The 24,400-nt window shown below is 43.2% G+C and overlaps 1 protein-coding gene and 1 pseudogene across 3 annotated transcripts; both read right to left on the reverse strand.

Moving 5' to 3' along the window:
* Window positions 1-41: 41 nt before the first annotated feature.
* LOC135501597 (complement factor B-like) lies at window positions 42-22,863 on the reverse strand. 3 transcript variants are annotated; one of them, XM_064793787.1, is made up of 23 exons: window positions 22,573-22,863; window positions 21,293-21,342; window positions 19,475-19,631; window positions 18,195-18,244; window positions 16,377-16,533; window positions 13,821-14,643; window positions 13,212-13,414; window positions 11,476-12,787; window positions 10,924-11,008; window positions 9,875-10,138; window positions 9,357-9,548; window positions 8,807-8,998; window positions 8,338-8,505; window positions 7,940-8,145; window positions 7,331-7,481; window positions 6,781-6,897; window positions 6,330-6,560; window positions 5,762-5,922; window positions 5,504-5,606; window positions 5,044-5,202; window positions 4,345-4,482; window positions 3,990-4,097; window positions 42-951 (listed from the first exon to the last, which is right to left on the reverse strand). In XM_064793787.1, the coding sequence occupies exons 9-23, from the start codon at window positions 10,973-10,975 to the stop codon at window positions 848-850; spliced, it is 2,346 nt and encodes a 781-aa protein (XP_064649857.1). In that variant the 5' UTR covers window positions 10,976-11,008; window positions 11,476-12,787; window positions 13,212-13,414; window positions 13,821-14,643; window positions 16,377-16,533; window positions 18,195-18,244; window positions 19,475-19,631; window positions 21,293-21,342; window positions 22,573-22,863; the 3' UTR covers window positions 42-847. The 3 variants fall into 3 exon arrangements, with proteins under 3 accessions (XP_064649857.1, XP_064649858.1, XP_064649856.1); XM_064793788.1 differs by lacking the exon at window positions 21,293-21,342; XM_064793786.1 differs by lacking the exons at window positions 18,195-18,244; window positions 22,573-22,863 and having other exon boundaries at window positions 21,293-22,559.
* Window positions 7,111-7,182, reverse strand: LOC135501947 (U4 spliceosomal RNA; annotated as a pseudogene).
* Window positions 22,864-24,400: the final 1,537 nt, after the last annotated feature.

Raw genomic sequence — 24,400 nt, forward strand, 5'->3', positions numbered from 1 at the left:
ACGGTGTACATTTTGTAAAGTGTGTTAAATAAGATAACATGGAACATTGGTGCGTTTTATTTCTTTCATGATACAAGTTTTGATGAAATAATAACACTTCAGTTTTTCGAAAATGCCTTTACGGGGCTCTCGATTTGATTCGAAACACATTTGTATACTAGAAGATGACCAAATGAGAAAAGTCTCATGTGAAAATGATAATGTGATAAATCAAATATGTATAATTTTGGCTGTTACACGGGATACTTGACATCCCAAAGCGTTTTCAGCTCTTTACCGCTTATTCAAAGAGTGTTTATTTTGGCTGTTACAAGGGGTTTTCATATAGAATTTGAGGGACCTGCCTCTTCTTGAATAATGTCAAATCAAAATTTAATGACTGGAAAAGATGCCCTCTCTTATCGTGCGCGAAAGTCCTTGAGGTTCCCGCCAACACTTTATGACATTGTCATGGACAACAGCGTGAGCCGTGAAACTTCAACTTATAAGTCAACGATTTCACACACATGATAGCATATGTCCAAGACGCTTCCTTTGTCAAGCCGATGTGAGAAGAATCCTGCATTTCAGCTTTGACCAATGCGTTGTATGGAATCTTAGAATCTAAGATGGAATAACTCGTCGACAACGCCCAAACAAACAGCGGCGTTCGCAGCGAAACGTTCGTCAAATTCGTTGCGATCGCCCGTTCTCAATTTAATCACATTTCTCAATAATTATATTGTGTTCTAGTCGGTGACTATTTTTGATATGCTAACACACTCATACGTCTATTTAGTTCGAAAGCTGTTTATATGGTTAAACTAGTTAATTTACATGAATATGGTTAAACCAGTTAATTTCTTTTTTAATTCATGATTGAATTTATCCATGGCATAAAAGGCTCCAGACGGGCGAATCTGCCCGAGTTTCCTTTAGTTGCCGTGCATCCATCAGTCTGCCAGGCAACTCCTGCAACACATGAAAAAACACATTTCAGAATGTTGTATTATCAAAATAACAGTGTAGCTAGCGGGGGGCAGTAGATCCCAGACGTCATGAAACTACGCCATCGCCATCTTCAGGGCAAGGAAGGAACTGAAAGGACCTTTTCTAGTTCCTACCTTGCCCTGAAGATGGCAATGGCGTAGTTCAGAACTTTAAATATCAGTCAGTACTGATTGGTAGTGCTGTTGAAACATTCGGTGTAAAAGGGAATAATAGGAGACATAGACCTGACATTTTAAAAAGGAAACCTTGGTATAATGAAGAGTGCAGATTACAGAAAAGTGCTTTTAATCGTGCCCGGAAGCGTTTTAGAAATGTTAAGTCGCATGCAAATAGGACCCAAATGAAAAACGAGAGAAAACAGTACAAGAAGTTACTAAAGACCAGTTTACATAGGTATAATCTGAGTAGAATAGAGGATCTGAAACAGTTGAAAGACCACGAGTCTCACAAATTTTGGAAGATGTTGAATGTTAGGGGAAATGAACAAGATAGAATACCTGATAATATGCTCGACACTTTACAAAATCATTTTAAAGAATTAAATGCTGGGAATGTGGCCGACGAAAGTTTCGAGATGACTACTGAGCAGATAAACAGGGGAGATGAAGTGTTGAATAGGCAGATAGAGAGGGGGGAAATTTTGACCCAAATAAGAAAATTGAAGCGGAGAAAGGCCAGTGGAGTTGACGGTATTACAAACGAACTTATCATTAACACCGGGGAGTATTTAATAGATTTTTATTATAATTTGTTTAACAGAATTTTGGACAGTGGATGCATACCGACAAATTGGATTAATGGCATTATAAAACCAATCTATAAGAAAAAGGGTGATAGAACAAAGGGTGAGAATTACAGAGGTATTACTTTATTAAGCTGTTTAGGTAAATTGTTCACAGCTATTTTAAATAGCAGGTTAGACGAGTATGTGAATTTACACGAGGTATTAGGTGAAGAACAAACAGGTTTCAGATCAGGTTACTCTACCATGGACAATGTTTTTGTTCTGAAGTGTTTGATTGATTTGTATTTGAGTAAGGGCAAACGCTTATATGTGGTATTTATTGATTTCAAACAAGCTTTCGATAAAATATGGAGGTTAGGACTTTGGCGTAAACTTATTGGAAATGGTATAAACGGTAAAATATTGAATGTCATGGTAAATATGTATGATAAAGCGAAATCGTGTGTTCAGATTAACAATAATAGATCAGATTATTTTCCGTGTTCCATAGGGGTTAGGCAGGGCGAAAATATGTCGCCACTCTTATTTGCGTTATATCTAAACGATTTTGAAATTTTTTTGAACGACCATGGTTTTAATGGTCCTTCTGATTTACATATCAATAGCCGATGTGAGTTTTTAGACAACTTGGAGATTTTTTTGAAGCTGGCAATATTATTGTATGCGGACGATATGATTCTTATGGCAGATGATCCTAACGAGTTACAAAACGCCCTGAACTTATTGCACGATTACTGTGAGGAGTGGCATCTGATCGTAAATATTAAGAAAACCAAGGCAATGATTTTTTCTCGGGGAAAGCTTAGAGTAAATATACCGGAATTTAGATATAATGGGGGTAGGGTCGAGTTGGTAGACCATTTCACATACTTAGGCGTAACATTCTCATATAATGGAAATTTTGCGAGGGCAATAAAAGATAGATATAATAAAGGTATGAAAGCCATGTTTGGTGTACTGAGAGCGTGTAGAAGACTTTCTCTTACGGTCGAATTGAGTCTAGACATATTTGACAAAGTAGTCACACCAGTTTTGCTATACGGTAGTGAGGTGTGGGGTAACCAAAACACCGAGTTGCTGGACCGTGTACAAGTTAAATTTTGCAAATATTTGCTACGATTACCGTTAAGAACTCCTACAGTAATGGTAATGGGAGAACTTGGGCGACACTCTTTGAAGATTCACATAGCCGTGCGAATGTTATCTTTTTGGAACAGACTCAGAATTGGAAAAACAGATAAATGGGCTTATATCTTTTATAACATAACTAGGGAGCATTTAGACAAGGGTTATTTAAACCAAGGCTGGTGTAAAAGTGTGAAAACTGTTCTAGACGGCTGTGGCCTCACTCAAATTTGGTATACTCCCGAGGTTTTGTCCCTACGAGAACTGAAAATTGTAGTTGAACAGATAATGAGAGACCAGTGTGAACAACTATGGAGAAACGAGGTAAATAACGATTTCAGATGTATAATTTATAGAATGTTTAAACAAAACCTGAATATGGAGCCCTATGTTAAAAAATTACCATTATATCAAACGGTCAGTATTTGTAAATTTCGTACTGGATCTATAAAATTCCCAGAAACAGTAACCAGAATGTATAGAAATGAAACTGCAGAAAATATTTGTGGTCTTTGTGACCAGGTTTGTGTAAGAGACGAACTTCATTATTTTATTACGTGTCCGTATTTCCGTCACATGCGAGTAAAGTTGTTTCCAAACTTAAAAGAATTACCTCAGGTTTTTTATCATGAATTTTTCCATCGCATTATGACTAAATGTTCCCGGGTAAACTTAGACAATATTCATAGTTTTTGTAAAGAATTCATCAGCTTGGTCCACCATATGTAAATGTTAAATCATGTAACCTCTTATACCCGAAAGGGTTTTTTGGAGAGAAATAAATTATGTTATGTTATGTTATGTTATGTTAAATGACTTCATGAAAGAACTACGCCATCGCCATCTTCAGGGGAAGGAAGGAACTGAAAGGACCTTTTCTAGTTCTTACCTTGCCCTGAAGATGGCGATGGCGTAGTTCTTTCATGAAGTCCATGAGACTCCGATTTCCAGCTCGAAGGGGAGGGGGATTTGGGCCACGTAGGTCTACGTGGTTCGGCGCTGAAGGTGTTAAGCGTGAATAGGACGAAGCATTCTGCACTCATGCGTTTTGATTCTCGGAAGTTTTGAAAATAACCATGAGAGTCTTTTATTGTAAGTTCACTTGACGGAATGAGTTCTTTGAACTTACCAATCTGAATCCAGTGGACCTCTCTTGTCATCTTGTCCATCCTAGATTTGATCATGAGTGGGCTACCGATGTCTTTGGAACAGGTGCCGTTTAGGACCGTGTTCAAACCTGAAGACAAAACAATATGTGTCGGAAGAAAGATTTGTGGCAAACTCGGATACATATACTTTTACAGTCGGTTTTACGATTGGAACAGTGCAAGAGTGTGAGCTTTATCGTAGTCAGCGACAAAGCCTATGTTTCAGACTGAGACGAGTGGAACAGTAGCAGTTTACATAAATAAAGATGTGCAGACATTCATTTTGGGAGTCCAATTTATGACAAAAAGATTAAAAGCCGAGAGGGAGTTACTAACCAGCGCAGTAACCGACAACACGAGAGCGCGCTCTGCACTTCCTGTCCTCAACGATGGGAACAGCTGCCTGTATCAATTTCGGTTTCTCTTCAGTTCGGTCCCAACCAATTGTCACGGCGTAGTCACCAAATTTATCGTCTGAAATCGGAAAAAGCTAATATATTAAGAATTTGATCATGCAGCGGCAAATGCAATCCCTTCTCATAGGTGATGAATGAACTAGTGAATAGCCACAAAACTATAGCAAATATCATGTAATGTGGCCGTATAGTCGAGAGCGCGCAGAGATAGGGATCAAGTGCCAAACTGCATTGTATGATAATTCGGATCAACAAAATATTCTGTGGGATATGGCTACGACTGCCTTCGACTGCTTCAGTTCGTCCTTCTGGTCGACGAAAGATTATGATATAATGGGCGAACAAACTACAATGATCTTACTGCATGCTTCGTTCTTAGCATCTTGTAACAAATAAAAGAAAATCCAGCTGGTTCACCGTCAGATAGAAGAGCGATCGTTATACCAGACCAGAACCTGCTGCATGCTCATACTTAACTTCCAGCGGTATTGCCTCCGCCGCCTCCGCGTGTTGTCTGGAACCTGAGCAATGTCTATGCATTGAGGGTCAAGATACTGCATGCTGGGCGTGAAGATGGTTGAGGCAGCGTGAGACGATTTGAATCTTAAAATGTACATACCTAATTCGCTCGGCCTGTGGTTCGGGAGACAGATGGGTCTCACATATGGTCCGAATTTGAGTGGCCGCAGAAGTCTGAGAAGTGCTATGTCACCTGGCATATTGCCATAACGGAACGTCTCCCTTACCATCTCGCCGTCGAATGTGTTGGGGGAAGACGCTGAAAAGGGTAAACGAAATCTTTTTAATGAAGGAGGATATCCGTGGTACTGCAACGTGAGAAACACAAAAAAATGACAATGCAATGTGAAACTGCTGATGATGTTCAATAGAAGAAGGCCAAAAGGGAAAAGACGTTCGTTTGCCCCCAAAAAACACTCAATTAAAAGATTCTGGTTTGACGTGGAGAATGGGGTGAAATAGGTCTAAATAAATGTAACGGTTAGGATACATGACTGTATTGCGTAAAGAAAGCCAAGACATTTCGTCAAACGCCAAATATGTCCATGCATGTGTCTTACCAGATGTAACCACGAAATTGGTATCATTACGATCATCTATACACTTCGCGGTAGTCAGCACCCACTGCTCAGAAATCAGGGTTCCCGTACACGCGAACACAGCCTGAAAAAGTTTGGAAATTGACTTAGAAAACGGTGTCCAAAAGATATTTGTTCACCTTCTACGGTACTCCCCAGTAGCGTGCAGGTCGTCTTTTAGGCGAAATGGCGCGGATTGGTTGCAACCTGTGGTACCCAACTTTTGAAGGTAGTACATACCTTGTTTATGCTGTTATCCGCCGACAGTCTGATCTTGCTGATTGCCATGACCCAGGGCCAAGTGGTGGAGTTGGCAGCATCACCTCCGACTTGGTACGACTTGGTGTAATGGATGTCCCCGGCGACTCCGCAGGTTGGGAACCGAGGGAAAAGGGTCCCGGCTGAAGAAGAACAAATATTTTTACAAACTGCATTATCACTTTTGACAATACAGCAACTTTCGGTTGCTTTTTGACCCGACGAAGGTCATGTTGAAGATTTGGACCAATGTCCCTGTTGGCACAGATCTGAAAGGCTTATTAAGTGGGCCTATCATTTAAGGAGAGGGTAAGATTGTTGCTTGCGACGAAACCTACAACTTGTTTGCAAGATATAGACCTACATGTACATGTATTTGCCTCGTCCCTTCTCTCTCCTGCCAGGAAGAAAGAATGACGAAAGGCTGCCTTTGGGGTCTATTTGGCAAGTTGAGAAAGGGAAAGCTCTCGTGTTCACTGTTTGCAATGGTATGAACCACAATACTGTCAGAGAACGGTGTTTGAAGAGCACCGATTTGGCCTTCACGAACCTGTTGAATAACTCTTGTAATTCGCGACCATGTACTCCAGATCGAGTTTATCCTTGATTCTCAACACATGAGGATAATGCCTCGGGAAGTCAGCCTCAGAGGACACCCCCTCCAGTATAGACCTGGTCTTTTTGTTCATCATGGTCCCTATTTTGATGGTAAAGATCTCCACGCCAAGGTATTTCAGCTTCTTGGCGCTTGATGTTGGGTTACCGCCAAGAGTTACATCTCCTGCATGACAAAAATAATAGGAAAGATGTGCTCATTTGTGTCAAGGTTAGCCAAACCTCGCCAATCATCGCCGCAAACGACATATTTTTGAGTAATCGAACTGACACAACAGCATTCATGAGAGGACAAATTCATTCTCACCCAGGAGAATCAGTTTCCATCCAGATCGCCGAGATTCCTATCAGTCCTTCCAACTTCGCCAGGCGCAACGCATACCTACCATCACTGAACAGGAAGATGACCTTGGGGGCATCCTCTCCTCGTCGTGCATGCGAGCTCAAAGGGATCATGACCTTGCGGGCGAACTCAAGGGCACCAGTGATGTTAGTGTCGCGATCTAGATAGAAAGAGAAAGGTACATTTCATCCAACCCCATGCGAAAACATCTCGTAAACACCTCTTACTCCCAAAGTTTTTTTACCACCTCGTACTTATAGTTTAACAAGGGGGTTGTCTAAGTCTTTTGGGGTCAAGATGCCGCGAAGATTGTTCGTGGCGGTGTCGTCCTTGACATCCTTTTCTTAGCTTGTTATCAACCCTCGTCGGAGCCTTCTTTTGCAACTGGCAATAACCGCGCCTCGGATAAACCTCAGTGGCAACGGTACCGCCACTGCGGAACATACTGAACTATAATTCCAGTGGTATTGCCTCCGTAGCCTCCGCCGTCTTGACTTGCATTGTCTGGAAGCTGAGCAATGTCAATACATTGAGGGTCAAGATGCTGCGGAAAGTCGATAACCAGAACCATTCATTGTGTGTCTGTGGCATACCAATGCGTTTCAGATCTTCTAACCGTCGGTGGAGCGATGGCTTTCCTCTGCCAGTGTCCGCATGGACTCCGCCGCTCCGTGTGAATTCCTCCTCCGGCTTGGTAGAGAAAGAGGCAAGGCCGATAGCCGTATTGGTGTTGGTCAGTGTAAGCTAAACAGGAAAGGAAAAATACACGCCTTTACAAAATCAGTATCTTCCTAAATGTATCTACTTTTGCAACTTCATTCTGGCAGGTTGAGGATATTGGCCGGGATGGGTTATTATCATTGACACGGTGGAATGATAATCAGACAGACGAAATTTTTTAACATGTCTCGTGGTCAATCGTCATAACGCCACTGCTTTTGGAGTGAAACAGTTTTAGTTTGCTGGGTAGTCCTTATAAAATCTTGTTAAAAGGGAATGAAAAATAAATCAATTTTATGCATTTATCTATTTAGGTATTCGTTTATCATGATCGATGAAATGATCTTGCCTGTTCCAGAAATCAAGCAATCTTATTGTTAGCACGGTGGAGAGTATCCCATACAATCCTGGAAGAGCACTGAAAAATACATTTTGTGGAAGTTCGGATGTTTTGAATGGCCATTGATTGAAATGGCACCCACCTCGTCAATCACATTGTACACGAATTCCTTCGCCAAGGCGAAGTGGTCTGGTGGGACACTGTGAGAAGAGTCGATCAGGAAAAAAAGATCGTATCGACGGTCAAACATTCCATTGATGACGTCCCCGTTTACCACGGAGGAGAATCTGTCAACAATGGAGAAAAACGTCTCGGCCAAAGTGTCTCGGTGATCGAAGGCGTGCAGCGCTGGAAATGATGATTTTGAGGTAAAGTTAACTCACTATCATGAAGTATAGCCCCCACCCAAACTGGCAGGCCATGTTTCAATCTTCTAATCAGAAGTGCCAAGTTCTGCACCACCGCTGCAGTCATTGAAATCAGCCAATCACAAGATCATATTTTGAGATAGTTTCGAACAGGATAAATAAAATCAATTACCTTCACACTCTGGTTCCGAGGACGGTGACCATCCAAGGGGGCCACATATTCTTTCTGACGGCCCTTTCAGGAATTCTGGCCTGAAGCATCGGTGCGTAACTTTCGCTCCGTTCAGAGTGGAGTCTCCTCTTGCGTTTGATCCAGGAGGGACCACAGGATTATCACAGACTGTCAGAAAAGAAAAGCATGGACGATAGGAGAATAAATACAAGGAAATTATGATAAATTTTTCAGGGGTACACCATTCAATTCACTGATTAGTTTAGAGGCAATATACTATGTAGCTACGACTTCTTGACACTAGAATACTATATAGAATTACATCAGATAAACACTAGAAATTTGTCCTATGGTTTGAAATTTGAAATGTCTAGGATTGTCGACCCAAATTCACTGATCGCCCTTTGGTCGACCTCTTCCTGCGTCGTCATCGAACCATGTCGCCAGAGGGCTTGTTTCATCGGTTTACCTCCGATCTGTCTCTCCTTCTTGCAGATGGGCGTGCCCTCGGACCATTTCCCGTTTGCTTGACATGTCTGATTGGGTGCCCCGTAGCGTTCATAGCCTCTGTTACAGTAGTAATGGATTGTAGAGCCTACATCACGGTTCCTGTTCGTGATCCAGCCGTTTCGCGGGCCCTCGGGACCAGGACACCGCACCGCTGAAATGAATAAGGTTAATAGAAAAACTTCCTGAAAATCGCTTTGGGCAGACTTCCGTCCACATTGGAGGGGCCGAATTCTGTCTGGATCACTGTCGCAGCAGATTTATTCACATTAGAAGTGAGCCGGAGGATGTTGAGATGATTCAAACTTCTTTCAGCCAATCTTTCCTGGGGTGTATGAGCGGATGCACGTGGATGCGGTTAAACTCGGATTTGCCGTGGTTGCCGTCCGGTGATCAGACGCGTAATCAGTAGTTACTGCTGGCTTCTTTTCCAACCACACTGACATGAAGCCACCTATAGCGTCTCCGATTTGGTTGATATATGCATGCATGTGAATATACCTATCGCTTACTTATACACGATGGTGGACTCAACCCATAGCTCCACCCGTTCCACATCATGTCACATGTCTGTGACGAGTAGCCAACCAGGACTGTGCCTTCTCCGCAGACGTATGTGATGCTTTCGTTCGCTTTGAAGGTGGTCTGCCCATATGGCCGTATTGCGCCGCGGGCAGGTATGTTTGGGCGGGGACACGTGAAGGCTGCAAAAAGACAGTATTCGCTTGGTGAGTCTCAGCGACATTCACACTCTATATCCATCACGTATACGTAACAGTGGAATATGTCTGAGCTCCCTAATAGTATACTGACTGAAGTTAAAACTCAGCCAGCTGAGGGCCACACTCTGATGACGCCAGAGCCATAACTCCGTGTGTACGTGAATCCCGAGTAGCGAACACCGGGGACAATATGTGGCGATATGGCACGAAGTCACGCCAAGTCCTCCTCCTCTGAAAGCTGAGCATTCCCTCTGCGTCTCGGTTGAGGATGACTATTGCAAGTCAGTTATATTGTCACGTCCACTCACCGTGGCAAGTAGGGATGGGTTTATCCCACCTTCCGGTATACAGGCATGTCAGTACCCGGGGCGCCCTATCATAGACAAAATCCTTGACGCCATCGGAATAATCCACGTCCTGGAGAGACCGGCTGAAGTAGTACCCTTTACGGCATTCGAGGGTCAGGGTCTCGCCGGCTCGGACGGTGGCTATGGTGGTCGCACCCTCGCCCACGTGGTAATTCGACATGTCACACCTCACACTGCCCTCGTCGGGGCGCTGCGGCAAGCCAACTACAAGTCGAAAAAATGATGAGGGTGCATGGGAGTCAAAGAATGGTCAAGGGCGAACGAAGCGAACGAACGAAAGTTTCGTCGCTCAGATTTCCTTTGTGAAACTGCGTAATGTAGCCTGATTTGATTTTAACGATCGTTACTTTGTGAGTGGTTAAATTGTTTTGTTTACCATTTTAAAGTTCCACTAAGGCAGGGTTTCTTTCTTTGACATTGGGTATCAACTCAGTACCAGCCTATTGTACAACATTCTTTTCCTTTTTGATGTATTTCTATGATCATTAGGTCAAGAATATTGTTTGAAAAAGAATTGCATTCTCAAGGAGTTTAATTGGTCCTTACGAAATCTAGGTTAGCGTATTGACTTGCATCCGGTTAAGTCTTGATTCCATCAAAACACACATCACGATATTCTTGACTCTCGACTTCATTGCACTATTGGCGAGTTTGAAAACAACACTGCATTACTTCCTGTTTTCGGCCAACGTGCTTGAAGGTTATGCAGTGACCCGTTTTGAAAATAAAAGATTGATTTACCCTGCAACTTACCCTAGTCCTGCAGATATAAAACCCCGCCGCGAATGGAATCATTTGCACGATTATATAGCTTTTATATGGCCAAGAAAATATTTAAAATGGTAAGGAAATACCCGTCATGGTTGTATACGCTGCCATGACCAAACTTGGATGCAAAAATGTAATAAATATACACCGTAGGACCTCACTTACACCCACTAGTGCATATATGTAAATCAATGTAGACATCGTCACCATCATTTACTCACCTGACCCCTCAATGATAATGGCCACCAAAAAGAAAACCAACAGCAGCATCATTGCTACAATGGATGCCTCCGGTCCGGTAAAGGACTTGAAAAGAAATTGTCAAAAGTTAATACATAAAACTGAACAAACCTATGCCAAGCTTGTCATAAGAAGACCATAATGTAAACAACGATATAGTCTCTTGTGAAATTGTCGATGATGAGCTCGATGGATGTCGGTGGGCCAGGCCACTATGGTTGTTAGATGCGTGGCTTCTGCGACTGAAAGATGTTGACAAGGGTCTACTTTTTACCACAGACTGTGAAAGAACAGTCTATGCTTTTACAAAGTGGGAAAAAAAGACTAAGGGAAGGTAAGAAAGATTAAACCGACCCTCAGAATAGAGATTCTTCAGTCAAGACGAAGTATTTGAGTGTTAGAGAACTATACCTCCAAATGTTCGATGTCAACTCTCCATCTTGATGACGAACCACCTCTTTTCTGACGTGATTACTACAGGACGGATGAATCTCTTCAACGATAAACCGACCCTGATTGAAGTGAAAACTTACCTTTTTCAATCAGCAACTTGTCGCAAAATTCGTTTGTCCGAAATGAATGTGTCGTTGTCTCAGTCCGCTTTATAGAAACTTGCGCCCCGTCGTCTCCGCTCAACAACTCAGACTGCTACAAGAACTAAATCACGCTTCTAGGTCACGAAAAAAGTCTGTGCCAGTTCTAATTACCGCGAATAATCGCAGTTGAGCGACTTCCTTGTCAACATCTCGGACGACTCTGGTCAACACCTCCTGCAGTAGCATGTACATGTATGCAGGTGTCGTTTCTCGGAAGTAGCCGCAGTTTTTTTAATAGAATGTACATGTATTCATGATTATGATGGGAAGGCTTTTCAGAAGAATATCGAGCTCGTCCTTATGGGCATGCCGATCTATCGGCGAAGTGCGTCGGCATCCCTCCGTTTTCTTCTAATTTTGGGCCCCAACACAGTTGCTCTGCTCTCCCGCACAGCGGCCCAAAAGGAGGTTCTGTATTTTGAAGAAGTCTATCGGTTGATTTAAAGAGAAATCAGCAAATCAAATGCCAGTGGCAAGCCAGTTCTATACATTTATTACCACAGCATTATACATATGGTTATATGCAATAAGGATAACACGGAAATTTACAGTAGGTAACTTGTTACAGAGAAATATTTCATTGGTAACGTTTCATCAGATCCTTAGAAAATTATGTACATTATACTTCAGCTGTGGTGTCATCACTACTTCTTCGGGAGTGGAAGAGTCTTGGGCGTGACGAAAGCAGGCGCATTGGAAGTGTAACGTACTTTGTCCGATGCCCGAATCCAATCTACATTTATATGTCTCTATAGCGATTGAGATTCATATTTTGCTAATCTGTCGTACAGAGACGTAGCCTTGATCTTTAGCCCTCGTGTGGTTGCCACGAGCGTGTCCATGCGGGGAAACATAACTGCATTGGCCGGATCAGTGTAGAGAGACAGTACCTTTTGAAGGTCAGCAGTAAGGGGTGAGAATTCAGAGAGGTTGGCATTATCAGCGTGGGAATGAAAGAAGGAGCCTCAACCAGAGCACTAATCAAGCTATGAATCTCGGACAAAGTCAGGGGGCAGGACGGTCGTTCCACCTCTCTCTGCGAATGTAAGCATGTATTTACAATAGCCTTGATCTCGAATGACATTTGATATGGAAGCCCGGCTGGTCAGTGGAGTCAATTTACAGACGTCCTTCTACGTAATCCTTGGCCTGATCCCACCGGTCATGCGTTCATATCGCCAAAAAATCTCTGATTACAGAATCGCACACCATCTTTCATTCTGCGGTGGAGGCGGATTGCCCCAATCCGCTGAAATGTAAAACGTGCTGGTGTAAAGAAATCGTGTTTTTATCGAAAATTCGAAATACATGTACACTCTAAAAATTAGGTAGGCCTAACGTGTCGAATCGATCACTGATAGTATGCATGAGATGAGAAACAAATGTGGATATTGTGACAAACAAATGCGTCAGGGTTTTCACACCCAATCTCATCCCTCTCAGGCTCAGGGATTTTGAGTTAGTCTGACTGGGTTACATCTGCACAAATGGGCTCCCGAGGTAGCTGTTGGTGAGTCTCTCAGCGCACTACAGATATATTGGAGCAAGCAAATCGACTGTACCAGCAGGTAATTGGATTTGTATCCCCCACACTGCACTGGCCGGGATTCCAGGCTACCCAATGGCAAAGTATTGCTGAGGGACAAGATTATGAATCTAACTTGGGGCCTTACCCGTTTGAATCATCTCGACGATGCCTCGATTCAGAGGATACTCAGTGAATGCCTCGTTGAACTCCGTGATAAGGTGTTGACAATTTTCCTGTGCGGTTAAACGAGAAGGAGAGGCAGAAACCATCCGGGTGAATGTGGCCTTCGCCTCCTCGGAGCCCAGTGCTCTGGAATAGGATCCACTGATCTGCTTTGCTGCGACACATCTGAAAGGGAGACATAAAGCAAACTGCACAAAGAGTCATAAGACTGATTAAAATGAGGCAAAATCAGGCTCCCTAAGCAAATGGAGAGAGGATATCTGGTGACCACTCTTCGGAAACCTTTTACTGTTTAATACATTTTATACAGCCTTGCCCTTGGAGTGATTCATGAATTTATAGAAAACGAATGAGAGCGTTAGCAAAGGATGTTCCTTGCTCGTGTATCCGTGCGCCTACACATCAGATACATTGTATCGGCTCCTATCTCCCCTGGTCTCGTCTCTCCGCATACACAATGTAGGAAGAATGATTCAGTTGGCGAATGGACTGTGTTTGGGAGGAGTCTAATGGCCCTTCCATATCAGCACCTGGCTGCAAAGAAAGTTGAAGATCAATGACCTACATGTACCTCAGGATTGTGCGATGAATCTCATAGAGGAATCCACCAGATGTCACATTATTGGTCAGCTGCCGGAAAGTTGTACCATTCAGCCGCACTTGCAACTTAGCGCAGTGCGCCTCCAAATCGAAAGCGTTCTGCATGTTCTCCAGTAGGTCCTGCTGCTCCGTTAGAAAACTACGAATCTGTAGGATGCCCGAAGTACATTCGCTCAGAACGGCCACATACGCATCGAATATGCTCCCTATGTTCTCTCTTCTGGTATGCAGCTTTTGTACCACTTTGTTGGCATCTTCTTCAATGCTTTTTATCTTTTTGGAAAGAATGATGAACACCTGTTTTTTTTCTGTCCACTTCCCCTGCATATCCCGCAGCGTCTCAGCTCCAAGTTCTTCGTTCCCTTCATCAAGGTAGAAGCAGGCTGTCTTAAACATTTCAAACATCTCGAAGGAAAATAGCATTAGATTCTGCAACTTAAGACGAAACTGGCTATATAATTCTTCGAACTTGGTCCCTAATTTTGTCATGTCATCCGTAAGGGGTTCCTCGGAGGCTGCGACCAGAAGATATTTTGCTATACGTATGAGCATAGCACTTCGTCGGAAATCATTGGAGAGGTCTTCGGGTTTCGAGGTGAAGAGATCCTTGACCACTCCAGCGACTGCACTACTCTCTGGTTCGGGTGCATTGATGATTAGACGTTGGTCACCATTCTCATCTATACTCGTGTATACACACATGCCTCTGTCGATTTGGACTGGGGAAGGAAACCCTTGGTCTTGAACTTGGACTGCCATCTGGGAGAAGGTTTGTAGGAGCTAGGCCGACAAACCTGAAACAATTGAGAGACATTAAGTACCTAACAGCCAAGCGCCGGACAAAACACCACCACCACATCCGGGCTAGTAAAGCCAAGGGGACCGAATGTTGCTTAACTATAGTGTATAAGTGCAAATAAAACTTCTCTTCAAAGGCACATAGTCTGGTCTCTTTTCGAATAGATCAGCGGACAGTGTCCCTGATGGGGGGGGGGGGGTCATCCGTATGTGTCCCGGGTTCTATGCATCCCAGGATATTTGCGTCCCGATCTAGTAGAGGATGTTCTATGCATCCCCAGTTCTGTCTCAGGTTCTAATCTATAAATAAGTCCCTAAATCAAATGGATTCTATGTGTCAAGTGATCCGTTGTAGGGGAAGGTGGGGTCTAGGGTTGGGGCTCTAGGGCTGGGGTTCGAGTTGAGGCTTTGCTGCTCTAATACCTTAGTAAGAAAGGATTGAGGGTTTGAACCCAATGACACTGTAATTGTACTGTCATCAACTCCGGCCCTGCAGATTGGCGGTTAGTTGTCATAACCTAGGAATAAGGGTTTGAACCCCAGGACACTGTTCAGTATAAGTTATAATGTCGTTATAATGGCCCTGCAGATTGATAGTTTCCATTCGCCAAGCACATGGTCAAAATCACTCTCCTCTGCCCCCCCCCCCCCCCCCCCCGCTCAAGTTGTGTTGCCGCCACCTTCGCAGACCTTTGCCCTTTGCATTGCCTTGTGATACAGTCTGTCTTCAATATTTTTCCTACTATGTTCCTTATATGTTTCCTACTACGCCGTCACCTAGAGCAAGCACTGATCTGTCTTCAGGATGGGTTGTTCCCCAAATACACCATTGCCCAGCGCGGCACAGGTCTGTCTTCACTATGGGTTTCCCCCCCATGCACTATACGCCCAGGTTGTTCCCCAATACACAAGAGCTAGCACTGATCGGTCTCCAAGATGGGTTGTTTCCCCAATACACCATCGCCCAGAGCTGGCACTGATGCTTGTCTTCAAGATAGGTTGTTCCCCCAATACACCATCGCCCAGAGCCAGCACTGATGCTTGTCCTTAAGATGGGTTGTTCCCCCCCAAAACACCATCACCAGAGCTGGCACTGATGCTCGTCTTCAAGATAGGTTGTTCCCCCAACACAACATCGCCCAGAGCTGGCACTGATGCTTGTCTTCAAGATAGGTTGTTCCCCCAATACACCATCGCCCAGAGCTGGCACTGATGCTTGTCTTCAAGATGGTTTGTTCCCCCAATACACCATCGCCCAGAGCTGGCACTGATTCTTGTCTTCAAGATGGGTTGTTCCCCCAACACACCATCGCCCAGAGCTGGCACTGATGCTTGTCTTCAAGATAGGTTGTTCCCCCAACACAACATCGCCCAGAGCTGGCACTGATGCTTGTCTTCAAGATGGGTTGTTCCCCCAACACACCATCGCCCATAGCTGGCACTGATGCTTGTCTTCAAGATAGGTTCTTCCCCCAATACACTGTCGCTTATAGAACCTGGGACACATATAACTTGGGTCCCATTAGAACCCATGGGACACATTATATAGCTAGAACCCACCCCGTTGTTAGGTATCTGAAACAAACTACTTTCACTTTCCCATACTTCCGATTTAAACTACAAGTAAAAATATGCAACACTATCATCCAAAGACAAGGTGATAGTAGTTTATAAGAACAAACGTCACTGACAAAGGCCGGAGAGAGTCGACAGTGATAGGAAGACTTACCAGGTTAGCTAAATATGTCTGTTTAGTCCGGGGATCCAGCAAGTAATACTGAACTTTGGTAATGGCGTTCGTGATAGTGATATATCGGCTATTCTATGTAGCGCCTTCCCACCCAATATCGACACGCTGCTCCTTGCACGCTGCTGAAATATATGAACTGACGAAATGGCCAATTAACAGCTGACCTTCTCGATCGAGCTGGGACTGAACATTACAGAGCGCAGTCATGAATTAGTCCTGGGTGGACAGGAGGATGAAGTTGCGATGTTTTCTATCCGTTGGTGACTCCGATGAATGGACGTACCTGGGGATTTCCATTTTGCCTTTCCGAATTCATTCAGAATGGTGAATTAGGATAAAGAAAACGAAAGGGCGGACTCAAGGAGGATACCGCGGTGACGTCACATCACGTGATCCCGACCCATATTAGTGATCGCTATGGCCAATCAGATTCAGTCTACTGACAGCACCAGCACTGAACACATCTCCACGTCTCACTGTCTGGTGCGCTCCTGTACACAAAAACACCAATAGACATGAAATATTGCAATACCTAGTATGGATTCTTCCTGTGTAAAATAAAATTTACAGAGCAGATTAACTTCCACGAATAAAAAAGACGTTTGGCGTGGCCAAAGTGCGGAAATAATGTCTCCGCTAAAATACACTACGAAATACACTAATCAATGCACTACGCAATATACAGTAGAGATGCAGTTGAGTTTGTTATTGTTTTGACTTAGAAGCTCGCCCATATCATAATATATTCATGTATTCATGAAGTATGAACTCATTTCTATCACATACAACTCTAAGAACAGTCAATTTCTCCTTAAATCATCACCGAAACCGCGATATCCGCAGGAAGATTTCGTTCTAGTGTCCGAAAATGCATGATCTTACAGGGGCGCTAACTCGACAAATAGAGGGGATCTATGGGGATCTATGCGAGTTTTAGGTATTACAGGTCTCGAACTTGTAAAATCTGTAAACATGACTCCAAATCCCATTATGATAATGAAGAGATTGCCCCATATCTGGGAGACTGTTTTGAAACCATCGCTAATTTTGGAAGATCGGTGCCCGGCTATTTGGTTTAAAAAACCCTATTTTTCCCCATCAAAACAGCACTTTTCATTATTCAAATGATAGCTTATTGTCTGAAGACTTATTTCATAGCAGAAAAGTACTAATAACTCTGATTTGATGCGAAAAATCTAACTTTTTTGATGACTTGATTTTCCCTTGGCCGTGGATCGAGTTTGTTTACAATATGCAGCGCCATCTTGGAAAAAGCCGTGACGTCACCGCGGTATCCTCCTTGGGGCGGACTCTTGATTTGTATTCGAGCCCTGGGAGGGTATAGTGTGTATACACATGTACATGGTAAGGACAAAAGCCGGGCAGCGAGTTTTTTTTTTACAGGTAGGTTCGTACCATTGTGTACATTGACGAACAGAAATTTATTATCAAAATAATTAGAATACACCATCGCCAAGAGCCAGCACTGATGCTTGTCTTCAAGATGGGTTGTTCCCCCAACACAACATCGCCCAGAGCTGGCACTGATGCTTGTCTTCAAGATAGGTTGTTCCCCCAATACACTGTCGCTTATAGAACCTGGGACACATTATATAGCTAGAACCCACCCCGTTGTTAGGTATCTGAAACAAACTACTTTCACTTTCCCATACTTCCGATTTAAACTACAAGTAAAAATATGCAACACTATCATCCAAAGACAAGGTGATAGTAGTTTATAAGAACAAACGTCACTGACAAAGGCCGGAGAGAGTCGACAGTGATAGGAAGACTTACCAGGTTAGCTAAATATGTCTGTTTAGTCCGGGGATATCCAGCAAGTAATACTGAAATTTGGTAATGGCGTTCGTGATAGTGATATATCGGCTATTCTATGTAGCGCCTTCCCACCCAATATCGACACGAGCTGAACTGACGAAATGGCCAAATAACAGCTGACCTTCTCGATCGAGCTGGGACTGAACATTACAGAGCGCAGTCATGAATGAGTCCTGGGTGGACAGGAGGATGAAGTTGCGATGTTTTCTATCCGTGGGTGACTCCGATGGATGGACGCACCTGGGGATTTCCATTTTGACTTTCCGAATTCATTCAGAACGGTGAATTAGGATAAAGAAAACGAAAGGGCGGACTCTTGATTTGCATTCGAGCCCTGGGAGGGTATAGTGTGTATACATGTACATGGTAAGGACAAAAGCCGGGCAGCGAGTTTTTTTTTTACAGGTAGGTTCGTACCATTGTGTACATTGACGAACAGAAATTTATTATCAAAATAATTAGAATACACCATCGCCAAGAGCCAGCACTGATGCTTGTCTTCAAGATAGGTTGTTCCCCCAACACACCATCGCCCAGAGCTGGCACTGATGCTTGTCTTCAAGATAGGTTGTTCCCCCAATGCACTGTCGCTTATAGAACATGGGACACATACAAGTTGGGTCCCATTAGAATCCCTTGGAAACATTATATAGCTAGAACCCACCCCGTTTTTAGGTATCTGAAACAAACTACTTTCACTTTCCCATACTTCCGATTTAAAGTGATACTATGATGTGATTTACAACTTTGCGGAAATACGTCCGTTTTTAATTGTTAATCACAAATGTAAAGCTCAAATTTTCCATTTTTGATTAGATTTATTATAAAATCGCTGAATGTAAACCACCGCGACCGCGAAAATGTTCATGTTAAGACGTCATCAACGAAAACGGCATTGAAGCGAGGCGTCCGGGCGGGATTAAACCATCAATTTCTAGAAAATGTGCATTTCGATTCGAAAACCTTACCGATTTATGAGAAAGTGACGTAGTCATTTGTCAAAAACAGCTAAAACATTATATGGTGAAATTTGACACGAGTTACCCTATCATCCAAAGACAAGGTGATAGTAGTTGTTAGGTATCTGAAACAAACTACTTTCACTTTCCCATACTTCCGATTTAAACTACAAGTAAAAATATGCAACACTATCATCCAAAGACAAGGTGATAGTAGTTTATAAGAACAAACGTCACTGACAAAGGCCGGAGAGAGTCGACAGTGATAGGAAGACTTACCAGGTTAGCTAAATATGTCTGTTTAGTCCGGGGATCCAGCAAGTAATACTGAACTTTGGTAATGGCGTTCGTGATAGTGATATATCGGCTATTCTATGTAGCGCCTTCCCACCCAATATCGACACGCTGCTCCTTGCACGCTGCTGAAATATATGAACTGACGAAATGGCCAATTAACAGCTGACCTTCTCGATCGAGCTGGGACTGAACATTACAGAGCGCAGTCATGAATTAGTCCTGGGTGGACAGGAGGATGAAGTTGCGATGTTTTCTATCCGTTGGTGACTCCGATGAATGGACGTACCTGGGGATTTCCATTTTGCCTTTCCGAATTCATTCAGAATGGTGAATTAGGATAAAGAAAACGAAAGGGCGGACTCAAGGAGGATACCGCGGTGACGTCACATCACGTGATCCCGACCCATATTAGTGATCGCTATGGCCAATCAGATTCAGTCTACTGACAGCACCAGCACTGAACACATCTCCACGTCTCACTGTCTGGTGCGCTCCTGTACACAAAAACACCAATAGACATGAAATATTGCAATACCTAGTATGGATTCTTCCTGTGTAAAATAAAATTTACAGAGCAGATTAACTTCCACGAATAAAAAAGACGTTTGGCGTGGCCAAAGTGCGGAAATAATGTCTCCGCTAAAATACACTACGAAATACACTAATCAATGCACTACGCAATATACAGTAGAGATGCAGTTGAGTTTGTTATTGTTTTGACTTAGAAGCTCGCCCATATCATAATATATTCATGTATTCATGAAGTATGAACTCATTTCTATCACATACAACTCTAAGAACAGTCAATTTCTCCTTAAATCATCACCGAAACCGCGATATCCGCAGGAAGATTTCGTTCTAGTGTCCGAAAATGCATGATCTTACAGGGGCGCTAACTCGACAAATAGAGGGGATCTATGGGGATCTATGCGAGTTTTAGGTATTACAGGTCTCGAACTTGTAAAATCTGTAAACATGACTCCAAATCCCATTATGATAATGAAGAGATTGCCCCATATCTGGGAGACTGTTTTGAAACCATCGCTAATTTTGGAAGATCGGTGCCCGGCTATTTGGTTTAAAAAACCCTATTTTTCCCCATCAAAACAGCACTTTTCATTATTCAAATGATAGCTTATTGTCTGAAGACTTATTTCATAGCAGAAAAGTACTAATAACTCTGATTTGATGCGAAAAATCTAACTTTTTTGATGACTTGATTTTCCCTTGGCCGTGGATCGAGTTTGTTTACAATATGCAGCGCCATCTTGGAAAAAGCCGTGACGTCACCGCGGTATCCTCCTTGGGGCGGACTCTTGATTTGTATTCGAGCCCTGGGAGGGTATAGTGTGTATACACATGTACATGGTAAGGACAAAAGCCGGGCAGCGAGTTTTTTTTTTACAGGTAGGTTCGTACCATTGTGTACATTGACGAACAGAAATTTATTATCAAAATAATTAGAATACACCATCGCCAAGAGCCAGCACTGATGCTTGTCTTCAAGATGGGTTGTTCCCCCAACACAACATCGCCCAGAGCTGGCACTGATGCTTGTCTTCAAGATAGGTTGTTCCCCCAATACACTGTCGCTTATAGAACCTGGGACACATTATATAGCTAGAACCCACCCCGTTGTTAGGTATCTGAAACAAACTACTTTCACTTTCCCATACTTCCGATTTAAACTACAAGTAAAAATATGCAACACTATCATCCAAAGACAAGGTGATAGTAGTTTATAAGAACAAACGTCACTGACAAAGGCCGGAGAGAGTCGACAGTGATAGGAAGACTTACCAGGTTAGCTAAATATGTCTGTTTAGTCCGGGGATATCCAGCAAGTAATACTGAAATTTGGTAATGGCGTTCGTGATAGTGATATATCGGCTATTCTATGTAGCGCCTTCCCACCCAATATCGACACGAGCTGAACTGACGAAATGGCCAAATAACAGCTGACCTTCTCGATCGAGCTGGGACTGAACATTACAGAGCGCAGTCATGAATGAGTCCTGGGTGGACAGGAGGATGAAGTTGCGATGTTTTCTATCCGTGGGTGACTCCGATGGATGGACGCACCTGGGGATTTCCATTTTGACTTTCCGAATTCATTCAGAACGGTGAATTAGGATAAAGAAAACGAAAGGGCGGACTCTTGATTTGCATTCGAGCCCTGGGAGGGTATAGTGTGTATACATGTACATGGTAAGGACAAAAGCCGGGCAGCGAGTTTTTTTTTTACAGGTAGGTTCGTACCATTGTGTACATTGACGAACAGAAATTTATTATCAAAATAATTAGAATACACCATCGCCAAGAGCCAGCACTGATGCTTGTCTTCAAGATAGGTTGTTCCCCCAACACACCATCGCCCAGAGCTGGCACTGATGCTTGTCTTCAAGATAGGTTGTTCCCCCAATGCACTGTCGCTTATAGAACATGGGACACATACAAGTTGGGTCCCATTAGAATCCCTTGGAAACATTATATAGCTAGAACCCACCCCGTTTTTAGGTATCTGAAACAAACTACTTTCACTTTCCCATACTTCCGATTTAAAGTGATACTATGATGTGATTTACAACTTTGCGGAAATACGTCCGTTTTTAATTGTTAATCACAAATGTAAAGCTCAAATTTTCCATTTTTGATTAGATTTATTATAAAATCGCTGAATGTAAACCACCGCGACCGCGAAAATGTTCATGTTAAGACGTCATCAACGAAAACGGCATTGAAGCGAGGCGTCCGGGCGGGATTAAACCATCAATTTCTAGAAAATGTGCATTTCGATTCGAAAACCTTACCGATTTATGAGAAAGTGACGTAGTCATTTGTCAAAAACAGCTAAAACATTATATGGTGAAATTTGACACGAGTTACCCTATCATCCAAAGACAAGGTGATAGTAGTTGTTAGGTATCTGAAACAAACTACTTTCACTTTCCCATACTTCCGATTTAAACTACAAGTAAAAATATGCAACACTATCATCCAAAGACAAGGTGATAGTAGTTTATAAGAACAAACGTCACTGACAAAGGCCGGAGAGAGTCGACAGTGATAGGAAGACTTACCAGGTTAGCTAAATATGTCTGTTTAGTCCGGGGATCCAGCAAGTAATACTGAACTTTGGTAATGGCGTTCGTGATAGTGATATATCGGCTATTCTATGTAGCGCCTTCCCACCCAATATCGACACGCTGCTCCTTGCACGCTGCTGAAATATATGAACTGACGAAATGGCCAATTAACAGCTGACCTTCTCGATCGAGCTGGGACTGAACATTACAGAGCGCAGTCATGAATTAGTCCTGGGTGGACAGGAGGATGAAGTTGCGATGTTTCTATCCGTGGGTGACTCCGATGGATGGACGCACCTGGGGATTTCCATTTTGCCTTTCCGAATTCATATTCATATTCATATTCATATTCATATTCATATTCATATTCAGGGCCGTATTTAACTTTTTTGTCCAGGGGGGGGGGCAGTGGGATAGATCGCCGAAGGCGATCTGCATGCGCCGCAGGCGCATCCGAACGGGGGGGTCTGGGGGCCCTCCCCCATAAAAATTTGAAAATAAAAGGTCTGAAATGGCATTTTCCTGGCATTTGGAAGTGTGAATCAATGGTATTTTTACTCTAAAAAAGGACCACTTTTATGAAGTATTTTACGAAAATACCACATTTGGACAGAAAATGTTAATTTTCATAGTTTTACATGATGAGAATAAAATGCCTGAAAAAATGGAGAAAAAGTGTGTCATTAGTTTTAGCAGGTTTTAGGGTTAGCATGAGATGACAGCTGCTCTAACTTCTTCTGCCCTGAAATGGAAATGCTGCTGTTAAAGCATTGGCATCCTACCTTTAAAAGTGCCCATCTCATTTGATATCCGAATTTACAATAGTCCTTATAGTTTGTATCAAAACACATGTACATAAAGAGTTGATAACATCTGCTATCCATATGCTGCTATCATGCTGGTAAAGCTATGGCTAAGATTAGTTTGTCTTTTTATTACTGTCTGAAAATTTTTTTTTCAACATTTATTGCACAGAGGGGGGGGCAGCTGCCCCCCCCCCCGCCCCCTCTAAATACGGCCCTGATATTCAGAATGGTGAATTAGGATAAAGAAAACGAAAGGGCGGACTCTTGATTTGCATTCGAGACCTGGGATGGTCTATAGTGTGAACACACATGTACATGGTAAGGACAAAAGCCGGGCAGCGAGGTTTTTTTTACAGGTAGGTTCGTACCATTGTGTACATTGACGAAGAGAAATTTATTATCAAAATAAATAAGTAAATGAAAAAAGCAATAAAAACAAAAAGTGCATAATTTGTTGGGTCCTTCCGAGATTCGAACTCGCACCATTTTTGTCAATGTGCATCGCTGATCTTGTTTACTGACTAACAACACGTGCGTTTCTTACTTGAAGACGTCAGGCGAAGTTACTGAGCTCTGATTGGCTGTCAATGTACACAATGGTACGAACCTACCACTAAGAAAAAAACTCGCCGGCCAAGTTCACCGAACACGTGCGCAAATGGGCGTGCCCTCGGACCATTTCCCGTTTGCTTGACATGTCTGATTGGGTGCCCCGTAGCGTTCATAGCCTCTGTATAGTAATGGACTGTAGTGCCTACATCACGGTTCCTGTTCGTGATCCAGCCGTTTCGCGGGGCCTCGGGACCAGGACACCGCACCGCTGAAATGAATAAAAACTTCCTGAAAATCGCTTTGGGCAGACTTCCGTGCGTATTGTCCATATTGGAGGGGCCGAATTCTGTCTGGATCACTGTCGCAGATTTGTTCACATTAGAAGTGAGCCGGAGGATGTTGAGATGATTCAAACTTCTTTCAGCCAATCTTTCCTGGGGTGTATGAGCGGATGCTCGTGGATG

The sequence above is a fragment of the Lineus longissimus genome, chromosome 17 (genome assembly GCF_910592395.1).
Source record: "Lineus longissimus chromosome 17, tnLinLong1.2, whole genome shotgun sequence".
In the NCBI taxonomy this organism is placed as follows: Eukaryota; Metazoa; Nemertea; class Pilidiophora; order Heteronemertea; family Lineidae; genus Lineus; species Lineus longissimus.

Bases quoted from the DNA above. Each gene is read 5' to 3' on its own strand.
- LOC135501597 (XM_064793788.1), bottom strand. From the start codon at position 10,975: ATGATGCTGCTGTTGGTTTTCTTTTTGGTGGCCATTATCATTGAGGGG. The intron at 6,898-7,330 runs GTATGCCACAGA...CTTTCTATCTAG, and splicing joins AGAAGATCTGAAACGCATTG to ATCGCGACACTAACATCACT. The intron at 952-3,989 runs GTAAGTTCAAAG...CATGTGTTGCAG, and splicing joins GGTCCACTGGATTCAGATTG to GAGTTGCCTGGCAGACTGAT.